The sequence below is a fragment of the Rhea pennata genome, chromosome 2 (genome assembly GCF_028389875.1).
Source record: "Rhea pennata isolate bPtePen1 chromosome 2, bPtePen1.pri, whole genome shotgun sequence".
Taxonomy (NCBI): Eukaryota; Metazoa; Chordata; class Aves; order Rheiformes; family Rheidae; genus Rhea; species Rhea pennata.
This window is the reverse complement of record NC_084664.1, coordinates 134427885-134444805: the sequence shown is the minus strand read 5'-3', so window position 1 is coordinate 134444805 and position 16921 is coordinate 134427885. Positions and strand designations below refer to the sequence as shown.

Sequence of the window (16921 nt, the reverse complement as noted above, 5' to 3'; positions counted from 1 at the left end):
TTAATAACCTCATGAACTTGAGTTTCTGAGTTGCATAGAAAGAATAAACAGAATAAAAGAGAAAAAACAGCTGTGTTCTACCAATGAAAATCAACTTTGTCTGCCACCAGACTTTGCTCTCAAGGCGAGCAGGTAAGTGGAAACCATTTAGAGGCAGACAGTGATGCCGGCGAATGGATTTGGTGGTAATAGGGAATTTTGATGCAAGATGGTCAAAGCAATTATCAGTATTAGTCAGAAGATGAAGAATTGTTACTGACTTCAGCAAGGTGTTGTGAGTGTGTTTGTTTTTTAAAAAAGACTCTGCTAAAGAATAGATAATAGAATCATAGAATGCTTTTGATGGGAAGGTCATCACATCCAGCCTCCTGCTCCAAGAAAGCCAGCTTCAAAGTGAGATCAGATTGTTCAGGCTTTATCCAGCTGAGTTTTGAGCAGCTCCAAGCATGAATTTTCCACAGACCGTGTTCCAGTCTTTCACCACACTTCACTGCATAAATTTTTGTCTTTGTATCTGACTGGAATTTCCTTTGATGTAACATGTGGCTGTTGTCCCTTCTCCTATGCTGCAAGTCTGTGAGAAGGGTCCAGCTAAATTAGACAGGACTCTAGTCTGGAAGTCTAGGTGAACGCTTCCTTAGCATTTCTAGAAAAATAACATAGACTGTATTGTGTTTCTCATTCCCCTTTCTACTCTTGTCAAGAAATGTTAAACTGTTTTGAATTACTAAGGCCATGAATTAAATAGTTACGTTGAATACAGAAGAAAGTAAATAGTCCATGAGACCTGAATGAGGAAATATTCCTTCTTTCTCTAAAATACTTTCTTCTAAAATATTTATATTGCTACAGTTCTTTTATTTGAGCAAATTTTTGCTCTATTTCACCATTACAAATCAAAATGTAAGTGGTGTTCTGGATGTCCTCTGCTGCAGTGGATGCATGTTTGTCCCCAAGAGCTCAGTTCTGCCTTCCCCTGCACCCTACCCTCATAGTTCCTAGCCCCAGCATACCAGGTTGCTGGATACTCCATTTGCTGTGAGAAAAGAAACAAACAAGAAACATTTTTCTTCTTTTTGCTGTGAAAAAATGAGAGGGGTAAAAATGTGAACCCTAATCCTTATGATACTGTAGAATACTTTCTTCCGGAACTAAGACTAAGAAAAATAATTTAGTGGTTACAATAAAATATCCATAAATAATACGTAACCTGCCTTAGGCAAATGTTCCTTAAGCACATAAATGTGTTCTGTTCAAAAGAAAAAGCAATTTAAAAAGGTACAGTGATCACATTGTAAAACTACTGCATTCAATAAATATCTAGCTTTATGTCGCTATTTCCCATATTCTCTAGTTAGCAAGGTCAAAACCAGAGAACTTGAAATCCGCCGTTCTGTCATGTGTTGACATACATCGTTGTGAGGGGGTGCGTGGGCTGAGAGATTACGTCTTCCTTGTGCCCTGTACCGACGGAGATCTGTCTATATACACGTAACGCAGACCAGCCATGGTTAGAGCACGGTTTCTCTTGTTGTTCCTCTTCTTTCATAGTGCTTCACCAGTTCAAAGGTACAAAACTGAGAAGGCTCTAGGGAGGGAGAGGCTGCCTTGAGTGTGTGCATGTGTGTGTGTGTATGCGTAAGAGAGAGATTAACTACTTCGAGCTATGTTCCAGGAATCATTTGCTAACTGTGCTATGTTGAAAAGAACCTCTTATGGGTTGGGGGCATTTTTAAAAATGTATAGTGTAACAGTCAGCCAGTTTTAAAGGATCTACAGCAGTCAAATCCTGCCACTTCCTGGGAAGACTCCACTCTAAAAGATTAGAGATTCTATGGGATACATAGATTTTTCAGCTACAATAGAAGCTGTGTTTGGGATTTGAGAGAGTTAAGCACCTATTACCCATAGTCCACTCCTAGGGAAGGATTATTGCACTCAGCTCACCAGAATCTTTCACGATTGATGGTTAAGGGAATATTGCCAGGTTCAGCAGGGAACCACTTCTAGATTATTAGAATGAGTTTAAAAGCAGCCTAGGGCTGTTTAGAGAAGGAATAGTGTTTCCTTTATTAAAAAAAAAGAAAAAAAAAAAAAAAAAAAGGATAAATTATGGACTATACAAGAAAATCTTTGAGCTATGGAAGAGACTCAGTGCAGAGGAAAGAGGGAATGGAGAGAAAAAATCCATATCAGTCTTGATGAGGTCAAGTATGTTTCTTCAACATTTGCCATAATTATCTGGCAAATACGTGACAATAATGATGTCATTAAACAGAACTGTAGGAACTTAGAGAAAACACTTAATTCCTCCCTTCTCCCCCACAGACATTCTAAATGAGTTCACACTGGACTTAATCTTCCAAGGCTGGTCTGCTAGTGTCACCACACAAATGTGAGCTTGATGGCAATGAATAATCCCCACATTTCTGGTATTGTGATTAAATGAAGCATGAGGGTAGGTTTCTGCTCCTGCATACAGCGGAAGAAAATGAGGCCGTTCTGCAGAGAATTCTTCTGCACGTGTCTCTTGTAAGGGCTTTAACACCCTGAATTATCACAATGGCAGCTCTGGGCAAGGCTGGAACTGCTTTGAACAGGGAAACATATGGCTTGTGAAGAATATTAACACTATGTTTTGTCTATCTCTTACTTCAGGTGCAAGACGGAACTTAAGAAATGATTTGCTGGTGGCAGCAGATTCAATCACCAACACCATGTCTTCTTTGGTAAAAGAGCTAAATTCTGGTGAGTGAGGCTAAAGAGGAACTGCACTGTCATTTCATATGTATTTTTAAAAAATGGGAGCTAGGCAAAAAATAAGGAAACAAAAAGGTGGTGTAATATAGCTTCAAAGATGTTTATGTTTTCAGGGAAAAAATCAAAATAATAGCTTCAGGAATACAGCAGTTTTGAAAGCCATGAATATAGAGAAGTGGTTAGATATAATGAAAATTCTTTGAGAAATTTGCTCATGGATCCATTTGGAAATGGAAGGAATCGTTGTACCTGAGAAAGCTTTTGGTCAGTGGGGGGTCAAAACACCCTTATTGCATAGCATCTTTCCATTCCATTAAAAAGAAAGTATCCATTTAAATGCATGACTGGGTTGGTATGAGAGACAGATTTCACTCTTCAGAAATTTGGCTCAAAAAGGACTGTATAGGATCTGTTGCAAAATGTGGTATATAGAACACTGATAAAAAACATCTCACCTAATAAACCAAATAAGCAAAAGCTGTGCTATTCTGTCCCACCACAAGAAGAAAACTGTAAGTTCTGAAAATATGTGTAGAATAATATACTGACGTTCCCTATTAGAAGGTGGTATTCTAAATTGGAAAAACAGAAATGTGTAGAGAAATAAGGAAGTGGATTTACCCTTGAGAAAGTTAATGGAAATACCTTTTTGTTTCACAGAAGTGGGAAGTGAGACAGAGAGCAATGTGGATTCAGAATTTGGGCGGACTCATTTTGATGATCTTGTTCCATCGCCAACTTCCGAGAAGGCTTTCCTCGCACAGATCCATGCCCGCAAGCCGGGGTACATTCACAGTGCTGCCGCCACTGGCTCCATGCGCAGTGACATGTGGGTACCTTCTCGATTCTTCACCTCAATCTCATTCTTTTTCTTCTGTTGCCCTTGAAGACAATATGCAGCATGTAATGCTCTCCTTCTCAATCATTCCATTACCAAAAATTGCTTAAATCCAAGTGAGGACAGCTTTATGACTAGGTAATAGTGATCTAGGTGAGCTTCAAAAGCCAGGACTTAGGATATATTCAGGAGTGGGTCTTCTCAAATCCACTGTGGGACACTCTGGTTGCATTGAGGAGGTGGGACATATGCTCCCTATGGTGCCCTGCAGTCCTTATTCCTGCCTATCCTGACTAAGGGACCTTTGAAAAAGATAAATTTTTTATGGAAAAGACAAAATGACATTCTTTTACCAACTCCATTTTTAGAACCTCACAATGGGCATCTTTCCAGATACTCTTACTCTTTGTATCACTCTTAAAGACATTTCTGAGGACCTTTGTTACTGATTTCAGAAGCATTGTACCCCCAAAACACCTTCAGCGGAATAAGCCCTTTGGTCTACTTCATGGATAGACTCACGGGAAAATAATAATTAATGGAGCGTCTGCTCTCCTCATAGCTTGCAGGAAAAGGAAGTTTTATTCTCCCCAAATGTCATTCATCTCAGGAGGCTATTTATTAATAATTGTCTTTAGAGTTACAGAAGATGGAGACCCCTATGTGAGAGCAGATGATGAAAATTATGAGAATGACTCAGTCCGCCAGCTGGAGAACGAACTGAAGATGGAAGAATACCTGAAGCAGAAGCTGCAGGATGAGGCGTACCAGGTAGGAAGAGGGCATTGGATGTCCATGTCTCTGTGAGAAACAATAATGTTGGTGATGTTAAGCTGAATTTTTGTTATATGTAGATATTTTTTTCAGTAGTAGAAGCATTCTTAATGGCTCCACTGTGAACTGAAGCTCAAGTACAGTCTGTATGTCATTGTCATGGTCAGAACCTGGAAGAAGAGGAAAGGGTCTGAATCCCAGAGGACCAAGTATTCAAAAAGCATCTAGTACAGTTAAGCCTGGACACTTGTCATTGAACACCTCCTGAGAAGGTTCTCAAAGGGCATTTGTTTATAAGAGTCCATTAAAAACTGATTTGACAGAAAGGTTTTGCATTCTCGAAGTATCCTCTCCTTCCTGATTAATGGTCTCTATTTCTGCCTGATATAATGGACTATTGCCAGTTTTTAAGTTTTCTGACTTGAATCATCTTAATATGAAGTTCATTATTACAACATTAGTAGTAATATCAGTAGTACGGCACATCGCGTTTAGTTGTGAGGGAGCAGGTTTAAAGCAAGCAAAAATAAGTATTTCCCCACATGATGAGTGATTAGAAGTTAGAACTAATCTCTATAAGGTACAATAGATACCAAAAATCTAAATGGGCTTAAAAAAGGATTAAACAGATACTGAGAGATCAAGTGTATGGAAACAAAGTTCAAACCTTCTGATTGGGAATTCTTTAAATTACTGATTGCCGGGAGATAACATGATTTAGCCTTTTTTCTGGTAGTTTTTATGTAGTATCTGCCACTGGTCATATTGGAAACAAGATCGGAAAGTGGGAAATTTCTGTTTAGAATATTCTATTGAACAGTGGCCAGCTGATCTAATTTACATCCAACTCCTGGAACTTGTTACAAGCTTTTTACTATTCGTGCTCACAGGTACAGTGTGTTCCTCTGGATAGCTAAAAACAGCTGATAACGCAACTGTCAGCTGAAAAAAACTGTGAAGAAGAACTCCTACTAAGGTTGCAGTATGGTAACCTCAGTAACAATATTTTATGTTATTAAATATCTCACTTTGTGTAAAAGCAGCACATTTAGAAAAACTTGTAGATGTAGTGTAGCATGGAAGACGGCTGGTCAAAACCCACTCTTGTTACTTTGTGTCACCTTATCTCCAAGCAAGATTTTCAAGCAAAACTCAAAATTAGTAAAGGATAAGCAGAACACTCAGGATGCACAGGGCAGTCTGGGAAAGGGAACCTCAAAGGAGGCTTCTTTTTCTTTTTTTTTCTTTCTTTTTTTTTTTTTTTTTTTTTTTTTAGCATGTTGTAAATAACAAGTATTTGTACTGGGGAAAAAAAAACACACCTCTAGTGCACAAATCTAAATGCTAACAGTGCTTATCCTCCCACGTCTGCTAGCAATTGAGTTCTTGGATGGATGTGTTGTATAACACACTTTATTATTTTCTGGGTCCACAATTATTCTCTTTATTTCTAGGCTTGTGCATGGCTTTCTTCAGAATAATACACTGCTGGCTGCTCACTGGCTTAATTTGTCATCTTCTTGTTTTCTATCCTTTGTTATCTACAGGTCAGTTTGCAAAGTTGAGTGCAATATCCCTCTCTCTCTCCTCTCAAGTAAGTATCAATATGATTTAGAAGAATGTTTGGAATGAATCTTCATAATGTGTGGTTCACTTGCACTGCACCTTGTGCTTCCTGAGCATATGTGATGGTGCTTTTTCTTTCAGCTTTTAACCTGTGTTAGGATGCCTGAACATCCTAAAATTATTTCTAGTAATACAAATGAAATGTGATCGTAGTCCTGAGGATTCTTGTTAAGTTACCACCCTTTTTATCTACTTCCACTATTAACCATAGGAGGAGGAATGTGGGCTTTTCATCTGTTGGGATGATGACAAACATATTAGCCAGTACAAAGAATATACTTAAGTATAGTCGTTTCCTATACAGATTAGTTAGAACTTAGCTAGTTCCTTAGTTAAGGAATAATATTACAATTCAGAAGGCCTGAGTTCAGCTCCTCACCTGCTTGAGTCTTCCTAGGATAATTGAAATAAATTAGACCTGGTGAGATCCAGAACACCTACTCTAGTGCATAAAACAGGAGTTAGGCAGACATTAAAGAGAGCACTCCATGAGCTGGTGCTCTCATGTGCATTGATGTAATCCAAGGTGCAAGGTACCTAACTGCTCTCTGGAGTGTGGCTACCCACAGATAAGGCAAGAAGGTGTGTAAGTTCCTTGCTGGACCATAGTCAGGCCATGTTTTCTACCCCTGCCAGCCTCACAGTTGCAGCACTGGGTTTAATGCCTTGTACAGCAATTGCATTTTCATTCAGGAACACAGACAAAGACTGGTTTTACAAAGTAGCCTGTTACTACGAACATTTGCCCAGGAAATGGGAAACTACCAGTTTCCTTCCTGCTTCATCTGAAGTTGTGGACTCTGCATTTCTGACTTGTAAAGACAGCACGGTGCCGCGCTGCAGAGCCGGCAGCGAGAGGATGCCATCCGTCCTGCTGTGACACTGAACCATGTGGTTGGTAGCAGGGTAAGGAAGGGAGGATCAGTCAGAAGGGGCCTAACCCTGGTCAGCAAACTGAGCTCCTTCCTCAGAGCCAGAACTACAAGCAGCTCCTTGGTCAACTATCAAATGGGCAGGTGAGCAAAACCAGTGAACCAACCTATGCCAGCTTGAGCAGTTCATTTTGTTAGTTTTTGCATGCCATGGTTCAGTAAGGGATGAAACCATCTTTATTTATATAGCAATTTTGATGGCAAAATTTGACCCTAAGTCTAGGGGTTTGCAACTTCTGCTGATGCTAGAATTTGCTTGTTAAGATGTGAACCTTGGGAAAGCAGTCTGCAGTCTTCAGTGTTAAAAGATGTTAGGTATTTCTGCAGCATCTCTCTCAGTGACTCTAACAGCTAATGCAGAATAAATGGGTATGAAAAGCAAATAAACAGCAACGCCCAGAGTACCATAAATAAACAACTTCTCATAATGTTGCCCCTCAGGTTACATTCATTTTCTCGGTAGCCCTGTTAGAAAGTAGTGTAGAGCTGTGTAGATTTTCCTAAACATAGACAGCCAGAAAACATTATTTTGTTGCAGTTTTCAGTTACAGATCAGGTCACATGAAAAGAAAAACTGATATTTCAACAGTTATGTATGTGTGTATATGTATGTATAGGAAATACTATATATAACTGAATTTAATTTTAAGTATGAATTACCATGAATTTAAAGGATAGTAGCATTCAGACAAACTGTTCGCAATATTCAAACAAATTATTTCCAATATTAAGCTAAAATCTTTACTATTTCTTGATTAGATTTAAAAGGTTGGGTCAATTTCTTTTTAAGATTTTATTTTTTAACTTCCCTGCTTTCTGCTTTCCACTAGAAGAAGCAGTATTAACACAGTGATGTGGGGAAATACCTGCTGCTGTACTGCCTCACTTTCTTGAAAATACATAACCTGGCTCAAATTAGCCGAGATGTGAGTGTGAGTTACCTCACCTCTTGGATGCTTTTGAAGCATTTTGAAGGCCTGTGAGAGAGAAAATTTTTAGAGCTAAGTTCCAGCTGAAGTCTGTAGTCAACCTCTTCTTGACCCCCAGGGGAGTATTTCCATGACGAACACACACTGAAACATCCTCATCAGCTGTTAAAGCGTGGCCCTGCGGAAAATAGCAGGAAGCACCAGTGGGACTTCATCTACTCCTTATCCGCAGAACAAACTCTGTATAATCATATATTGCGATAAATACGTCTGCACGCAATCGCACAAGAGCAAAGATTCGTCTTCTCAATAGTCAGTCTCTTTGAATTTGGAAGACTGATATGTCGTGTGTATTTTATTTAGTACTAATAAAATAGTCTTAGAAAATTAAATCCAAATTTTGTTCATAAAGGCCGCAATGCCTAAACAGCTTTGTGGTTTGGGGTGGGTTCTTTCCTGAAGTTGTCCAACTGCATCACAGCATGAGGGGACTTTGAAATGTGCATTGCTTTTACTTGGGAACCTTTGAGATGTACGCGGAAGACTTTTACTTCTAAAATACTACTATTTAAACAAAAATGATTAAAATATTGTCAGTATTTTATTGCCTAGATGGTCATATAAGGCAAAAGCCAAGTGACTTTTCCACCTCAGAACAATCTAACCTGGAAAATCACATCAGTTTATTACAGCTTGATAAGAATGATATTCCACTGATAGCCAGCCACAGGGTTTTGTTCATTTCTTTATTTAACAGTCACGGGCATATAGTGGTGATGGCATTTGTTTAAGACTTTTTGTGTTCTATTTTTATTTTTAAAAAGAGCTATATACAGTTCTCCAGAATTGATTTTGAAATAACATCTAGTATAAATATAACAAATTCTCAAGCAATCAAGCAGGTTCCAGTAATCTGTAAAATATATTTTAACTATGTTTTCAATTTATTTTTTACATTAGATGTATTTTAATACCACTTGTTTTGATCTTAATGGAGTAAAAGAGTGAAATATCAGATGGTTTTTGGCAGCACTAGGCAAATCTTGAATTTAGGAGAACATGCAACTTTGACATTATTTTACTTTAAAAAAAATCTGTGTCCCATTGATAGCGGTTGCTTTTCTGCCAAGAATACCAACAGGAGCCAGAAAGCCTCATTTTCTGGAAGTGGTTAAAAAAAATGTCATTTTCAATAAAGAGTTGTCCCCTTGTGGACATGCTTCTATGAGAAATGCAGTTTCCTAAATTTCCTAAATCAGTGCTGCCTTTCTTAGTGCTGCCACAGCAACGTTTTAGTTAGCCACATTCAGTTCATTCATATACATTATTGTAACAAAAAAGGAGGTGTAGAGAGCTAATAAAAGCCCAGCCTAAAGCATCCCTTTGTAAAGGAGTACAGGGGAGAGTCTTTGTTAGAAGTTTTTTTCTGAAATTTTTAACTGAAATTAAATTTTCTCTATGATGACAGAAACATATAGTTACAGTTTAAGACTCAGTTCCATTCCTTCTCCAAAACTTCTCACTTATTCAAAACTACTGAAAGTAAATTCTTGTGGGCTTTGGGGATTTGGGGCAGCAGGGGTGATAATTTCCAGTAAAAATTCCAGTAAAAAGGTAGAAATTTCTCAAATACAAAAAAGCGAATTCCCCCAATTTTTTGATACAAAGGCATTATTAAAAACTGACTATTTCTTGCAACTTCACTGTTTTTCCAGAATAGAAATCTTTTTGAGTAACACAGTAATGCTCCCTCTCATCTTCCGCCTTTTCTCCAAAGTCCCTTTTCATGTTTACCAATGATGATTCTGATTCTTTTTATTTCTCCTTAAGTCCTCCTCTTCTTAATATGTAGTACAAAAGGTGCAAATGTACTGTAACCAAGTTAACTAGGATGAAGAAGCTTTCATTTTCTGAATTTAATTTTTAAATTATACAGATAGGGTTTTTTTTTTTTTTTTTTTTGGAAGTCACTAAATGATGAGTAACAGGGAAAAACAATTGGATTAAGCTGTAAATACTAAAGAGCCTAGAAACAATCTTATGATGTGATGAATCACTTGAGTCTTGGAATTAATTCTGGCATTTCCAAAATGCTACAGTGAATCTAGAGTTCTGAGGTTCATTAGCACTCATTATTTCTTGTAAGAAAATCTCTTTTCCATTCAACTACTGAGTGTGGAAGAGAAAGAATCCTTGAGAGCATTTAGAATAGCCCTCTCCACGCTCAGCAAAGTAATTAATCCAGAAAATTAGAAAAAGAACAGATATTTAGCAGTACTATCCATGAATCTTAATGCATCCAGCATTTCACAAGCCACTCTTACTTTACTTTTGCAGTTTATGGTGATACCATCAAGAAATATGAGAGGTACCTATATTTGCATAACCTTTAAATTGATTAAATAAAAATCAGTGCCACACAGCTTAGATATGACCTCTTCCATGCCTTTCATTTTCATTTTTGGCTGAACTGTGAACAGCAAAATGTTCCTTTGCTAAGATTTCCAAATTATTTTGCAGACTTAACTGATGTAGATTCATGTCAGATTTAAAAAAAAAATACTCAAATGTACCTCTGAATTTTTTGTTAACTCTCATTATATTTGTACTGAATATTTTCTTTTTATTTTTCGAAAAAATGTTAATGCTAGGTTCTTTTTTAACTGCCTGACACGAAGAGATACTAAATTAAGATCATAGATACTGAAGGAATTTGATAGAAGCATCTCTACTTGAATAATTAATACAATCAAATGACGTCGGGAAGGAGAAGCAAGCTAAACTACCTGACCTTTCTTGATTCATCAGATTTAATTTAGCTCTTTTTTTGCTAAAGCTATTTGCATTTCATCTCTGGTCTTGCAGACCAGGTTTACACCAGAAATTAGTAGAAGAGAACCTGTGTCAGTGGAGTTTTATCTTTTCTGTTGTTATCAGATCTCATGCAAGGCAAATTGGTTCTCTGTCTGAGCTGGTTCAAGAGAAAAGGGGTGAGCTTCTTAACTTTTAAAGGGTCAGATATGCAAACAGGATGAGAAAACAGTTCCCCTAGGATGAATATTCCAGGAAAAAAGGTTTGCAATGTTACCTGAACCCAGACTGACAAACTTCTGAGAAAGAGCAACGGTTGTTTATCAAACATTTTCCATTACCAAGTGCCACTTTGATGCCTCCAGTTCTAGCAATTCGAGATATTTATTGATTCTTCAGGATATGGAAAAGCACAAAAGACAAATTGGTACACCAAGAGATTAGGCTGTTTATGAGCTATAGCACCCAGAATTATTCTTTTAAGAAACTAAATTTCTTTTTACACATATGAAGTGAAATATACCCAAGCATGTAAATTAAGGGTGATGGGAAGATGGGGAGTGACTGCTGAGTTGAACTTTCTGTGCTGAAGGGTAATAATCTATGGTTTGGCCACTAATAATCTATTTATAGACCAACATGGAAGGCTGAAGTAGAAGGGAAAGTAGGAACATCTGCAAATCTGTGTTAATGCAGACCCAATTTCCACAGTGTCCTACATGCAGAGCACAGAACAGTCTTCTCACCCATGCTAAGAGGACTTTTCCAACTTCCCAAATGCCTTGTAAGTCTCAATTTACAGCTTAAACACCTAGGTTTTTTGGTATCTTATCTAGGTAGAATGGCTTTTCCACATTTAAAAATTCTTTTTCAGGTGGTAACTGAAAGAATTGGCCAGGTGTTCTTTTTTTGTCTCGATGAAGCAGCATGCAGAGGCTTTACTTGCTCTACCAGTGTGCACATGTGCACACAGTCGCAGTGTCTTAACTAGCACTCTTTGTAAAAAAGTTTCCCTAAACATTTCTCAACAGGCAAGCTGCAGTCCGACAGACAACGAGAGCTACGTAAGAACTGATGATGAGGAGAGCTGCTTTCGGACAGACGATGAAGAAAATTTAGCTGCAGACTTCACAGAAGAATGGAACCAACAGGTGCAGCGTCTCTTGACAAAAAAATTCGAATAACTAAGTTTTGAGGACTGTAGCACAGTACCTTTGTTCTAAGAGTTGTAGTTTGTAGATGTGTGTTTTGACAAAAAGACTTTTGTTTAAAGCTAACTTATATTAGCTACATCTGCTGTAACATGGCTCATTACCGGTGAAGAACACAGACTGAAGTAGGTACTGCTGTTACAGATAACAGCGGTATTAATAACTCACATAAACCCTTTGCACATGATATTGAACCTGTTCCGTTTACAATGACAATACTGTTTATAGATAGAAAATTGATTTCTGAATATTTTGAGATTTTAGTAGATCAGTTTACTATACACTGTACATTTTTTCCACAGAAAAGGTAAAAAGCTACAATTATGCATTTAACACTGAATGATTATACTCCTGAGTGTATATATCTAGTAGCCCAAAAACAAAGTATCAGACTATATTTGCAATTTGTTTGCAAGTCTTTTAATAGACTTATACAAAATGTACTAAAATAATAATAATATAATTAATAATAATAATAATAAGCCTCTCTAATTTAGGGCTAATGTGTAACTCTAGGAATGTTTTCTTTCAAAATAATCTAACAAATCAGCCATAGAAGTTAGTGTAAATATTTTTTTTTCCAAATAGATATCATATACAAAAGGTGACATTCAAATGATATAGAATCTAGTTTTTAAATCAGCACAGATCTTCTTAAAACTGTGAACTATGTTTTGAAATACTCGTTGCTAAAGCTGTTTATAAACCACAGGTGCCATAAGATCCCTGAACTGACTGATGTTATGTATAATCTTCCACGGTATCGTTTCATTGATGTTTTAGCTTTAGTAAGCATGTGTTCAACGAATCAGCTCTTTCCATCCCCCTGCCCCTCCAACTCCCTACTTCATTATGTTATTTTTGAGGCCTTCAGCTTTAAATGTACAGGCTTAAAGTGCGCTTGCGATTATTTTCTTTTTATTTCCGAATGTGTATTGCCTTAGCCAGCCACCAGATGTTCTGCATGCACTCTTGGAAATGTGTAGTGAGACTCTCTTTCAGAGCTGGTTGGAGAATTAGCTATCAGTGAAAAGCACAAGAAAAGTGGTGGACTTTTTCAAAAGAACAGGCATATAGTTACAGAATTGGAGTTTTGTCCATTTTAGTAACTTCTGAGCATAACAGAATTTCTGGAGAAAGAGGACTAATCCAACCATTTTGGATTATGAAGTGAGCCTGCTAGCTAGCAGGTGTTTGCTCTGCTGTTACTATGGATCTGCAGGTAGTTCTCAGCAGGGATTGACACAAAATAGCTGGAATATCCCCCACACAGGATATTGCCTGGAAATTAAGATTACACCTGCACTGCCATGTGGTAAAATTGGAGCTCTTCCAGGTACATTAAAGCTAGAATTAGAGCTAGTCCAGAAGCAGGACTGCAACATCAGTGCAATGTAATGTGCTGGCTGCACACCCCTATTGAGAAACACAGTGTGTTACCTTGGGACCACCTCTGTGCTAAGGTAATACTACTACTCTACCATAATGTTGCATCTCCCAGTATCTGGCTGATCTGAAGTGACGCTATCTAGCAACCCTGAAAACGCTAGTGTTTCATACAAACCAGCACAGTCTGCCTACAGCAAGTAATGAAATACTCATCTAAAGCAGGTTAAAATGTGTGGGTCTGTCCCCTGTTTCATGAGTACATACATCTTAGGATGTATGCTGCCATATTTACATTAGATTGCTATGTAGCTCAACCCAGTAATTTCACTTGCCATTTGCATGCATTCTCTAGGCTCTTGACTGTTTCCCTGGGCACTGTGTGTTAGGGAATGAGTATCTGTATGAAAGAGCTGCCATTTTTCACTTTCATATTGTATTATTACTTATGCAGGTCTCTTGTGCACATCTCCATGTGTAGCTGGGCATGGTCTCAGACATCCAAATTGATGCTAAAGCATCCAAATATCTTCACGTAAGCTTTTCATTCTTGCAATCACTGGTCTTTGCTTCTGGGGTATGTGCTATGCTGGCAAGGCAGGCACCATATCCTCTGATGCCCTCTCCTACAACCTCCTCTCAGGAATGAGTGAGCCTCCACTAGTGCCTAGCACTGCACATTAAAACTCCTGCAGCGAAGTCATAGATGTTGCTGTCAGCTCAGGATTCCAGTCAAGCATTTCCTGAACAAAGATGAGAAAAAAAAAAAAAAAAAAAAGCTTGAACACAGCTACATGCAAAGGCTGACTAATCAACCTCTGTCATGTTTAACTGTACCCAAAGTAATAACTCCCTTCCATCATCCTAATGTCAGTGTGCTCATTATCACTATGCTTAAAATAGATGCAATAAATCCATTGCAAGGGCTTCTGGACTAGGAGTAGTGAAAAAAGTTGATAGATCAAGTGCTTTTCTCTCAGGCTGGTATCAGCAAGGTACGTCCCAGCAAAGATCTAGGTCCTTTATGTCCTGCAGCTCTGAGATGAAGCACCTCTTATCTGGCTCTCCAAGTACCTATTTTAAGCATTTTCCAACTGTTAAGCTGGCTACATTTTAGCCCAGCTGGTCTTTGTCTACTTGTTACATATTATTTTGGTTGTGGTTTGCGGTCATTGAAACAGTTATGGAAGAGGTCCCTAGTATAGGCCTTTTCGTAACTACAAATGGCTCACCACAGCAGTCAAAACTCCGGGTGGTTTACTGTCACTGGAGGGAAATCAGTGGTTTGGAATCAGGAGACAGGGATGTGAAGATGTATAGGGTTCTTGAATGTCCAAAGCAAAGGTGGAGAATGGGTTGTCTGTAAGTAGTAATGTTAACTAAACTGCATAAAAAGGTGTGTGGCCTTTGTTGTGATATAATATGTATTTTCTTATATGCATGAGCCAAATTGTTGCATCATAATTTATCACAAATGTGTCTGCCTTTACTTTTGGTCATCTTCTCCCATCCTTATTGGTTCTTGGCAATTACTGTAGATAGACCTTGTAAATATTGCAACCTCAGGTTGCTGTAATCACATTGGTTCAATTCAGCAGACGGAGCTGTGAACAACAAGCACTCCACTGTGTCCTGAAGACAAAGGGCATTTTTACCTTTGAACCAAAAAAAAAAAAAAAAAAAAAAAAAAAAGTATGAAGAGTTACATCTTGAGGCTACTAATTGTAAGACATTTTTAAAACTACTGTACTTGACACCACTTGAGACAGATACAGAGACACAAAAGATGTCACAGTATTCATTGGTATTGTAACAGAACTGCTATTGTATGGGTTTTTTGTATTGCTGTTAAGTATTGTTTTGTGTGTGTGTGTGTTGGAACCTACTGGGGACATGTTATATTTTGAAGTGATTAAACTATTTAATTGTGTGTCTATATTTTGGAATGGAATTATTTCTTCATTAAAAAAGATTTTTAAAAGTAATTTATGGAGTATCATGTTTGTGGCTTATCTTGGTTTCAGTATTCCTGTTATTCCTGTTCTGTGCAGCCAGAGCACCATGTTTTTCAAAAGAAAGGGAAATGTTTTCCTGTGGTATAGCAAGCAGCCTTTGCTTTGCCCACATTTTTTCCTCCTCCACCTCCACAAAAGAGAACTACTGCTGCTTCAACCGTGGGATTGAACAGTGCCTGCTTTCAAATGGCCACAGCAGTTTTCTTCTTTCTTCCTGTCTTAATTCTCTGTAGCCTCACAACCTGCAATGAAGTGTCCCTGTCTGTAAAACACCTCCCTTTCTGGCCACTTACCAGCAATAAAAATTACCGTAAGCAGAGCCACTGGGGTCTTGTCCCCAGCAAGCCAAACCAAAGCCTCATCAGCAATACCATTATTTTTCTTACCTGCTGTGTTTCTCTCTGTCCTTGGAAGGCACAACAGTTAGGAACACATGTGTTTTAATGGCTTTACTGTACATCATTCACACATTATCTTTTATTGCAAGTAGACTTAAAGTCTATATTTTTCTACTTAGGTTTTGTAGATGATGTCTTTCCTTATCATGTGCTGGTGTTTACAGCTGACCGCTAACCTAAAAGAGCACAGAGCTGAAAAGGGAGGTGAAGAGCTGCTATCTACAGCAGCAAGTTGTCACTGTGGTGGTGGGGCTGAACTGAAATGTCCTCAGGGAGGTGTTTCAATCCTTCAACAGCAAGAATATCCTTACCTTGTAGCCCCCAGGACAAATACACATTTGGCTAAGCAGTCTTTGGACCTACTCCTCCCTGCAGCCAGGCATGGCCAGCACCATGGGGAGGCAATCCGGGGCTGTGCTTTTTGTGCCCGTGGTGCTGTGGGTCTTCCCCAACGCAGTTTGTCATGGGTATGCTGTAGGCTCATAACAGCAGCTCTTTCCAGCAGACCCCATTGCAGCTGGCCATCCCCAGATGTGGCCCTGGCAGTGACACAGGGCTGAAATGCTCCCAGTTGCACACAAGGTGTTGCTAACTGGCCACTTAATTACATTTGCATGAGGGCATTTCAAAGGAAGGCAGTAGCAACACACCAAAAATATTCTCTAATTCTTGCTTTATAGCCTAATAACCCAGTATCCGGAAAGCAGATAAATCCCAGTCTGCTGCCTGCTGTGGTAATCTATAAATCACCAGGGTTTATTTGCCTTAATTCTCCTGTTCAGATGGAGATATTCTTCAATAAAGACAATCATTTTACATTGTAAATTGTTTGCCAGATATGCTGAACTTTGTCTGCACAATCCTAGTCCAAATCCATATCCACAAATTGTCATATATGATGACTTATCATCAGCTTATGAGGATAACTCTTATCCATGTATAATCCCAAATTGCTGTGTATCCTCCCGATCCACAGTCAGCCCACGGCCATTTGGAAACAGAGGAGCCCGTGGTAACTAATTTATAGGCGAAGGCTGTTTTCCTACTTGCTTCTCAGTTACTCTAGCTATCTTCTGTTCCTCACAGGAAAAATAGACTCATGCAGGAAGGAATACTTTAATTTTATTTGAAAAAAAAAAAATGAAGTTGTCTTTATAGCTGGGAAGCTGGCACCTTGGCTGCATCAGTGCTGAATTGCTTGACTGAAAGTATCTGAAACTTTCTAATAGCTACACACATAA

The 16921-nt window shown here is 38.4% G+C and overlaps 1 protein-coding gene across 17 annotated transcripts in view; it reads left to right on the top strand.

Moving 5' to 3' along the window:
• Positions 1–15252, top strand: part of DTNA (dystrobrevin alpha) — a 222817-nt gene extending 207565 nt beyond the window's left edge. For 14 of the 17 annotated variants that reach the window (XM_062570397.1, XM_062570410.1, XM_062570408.1 and 11 more), the window contains 4 exons: positions 2659–2748; positions 3421–3589; positions 4237–4369; positions 11702–15252. In XM_062570397.1, coding sequence (XP_062426381.1) covers positions 2659–2748; positions 3421–3589; positions 4237–4369; positions 11702–11854 — 545 coding nt within the window. In that variant the 3' untranslated portion in view covers positions 11855–15252. Of the gene's footprint in view, positions 1–2658; positions 2749–3420; positions 3590–4236; positions 4370–5262; positions 5349–5919; positions 5967–11701 lie in introns of all 17 variants that reach the window. The other 3 variants (XM_062570402.1, XM_062570401.1, XR_009957702.1) reach the window with 2 other exon arrangements.
• Positions 15253–16921: the final 1669 nt, after the last annotated feature.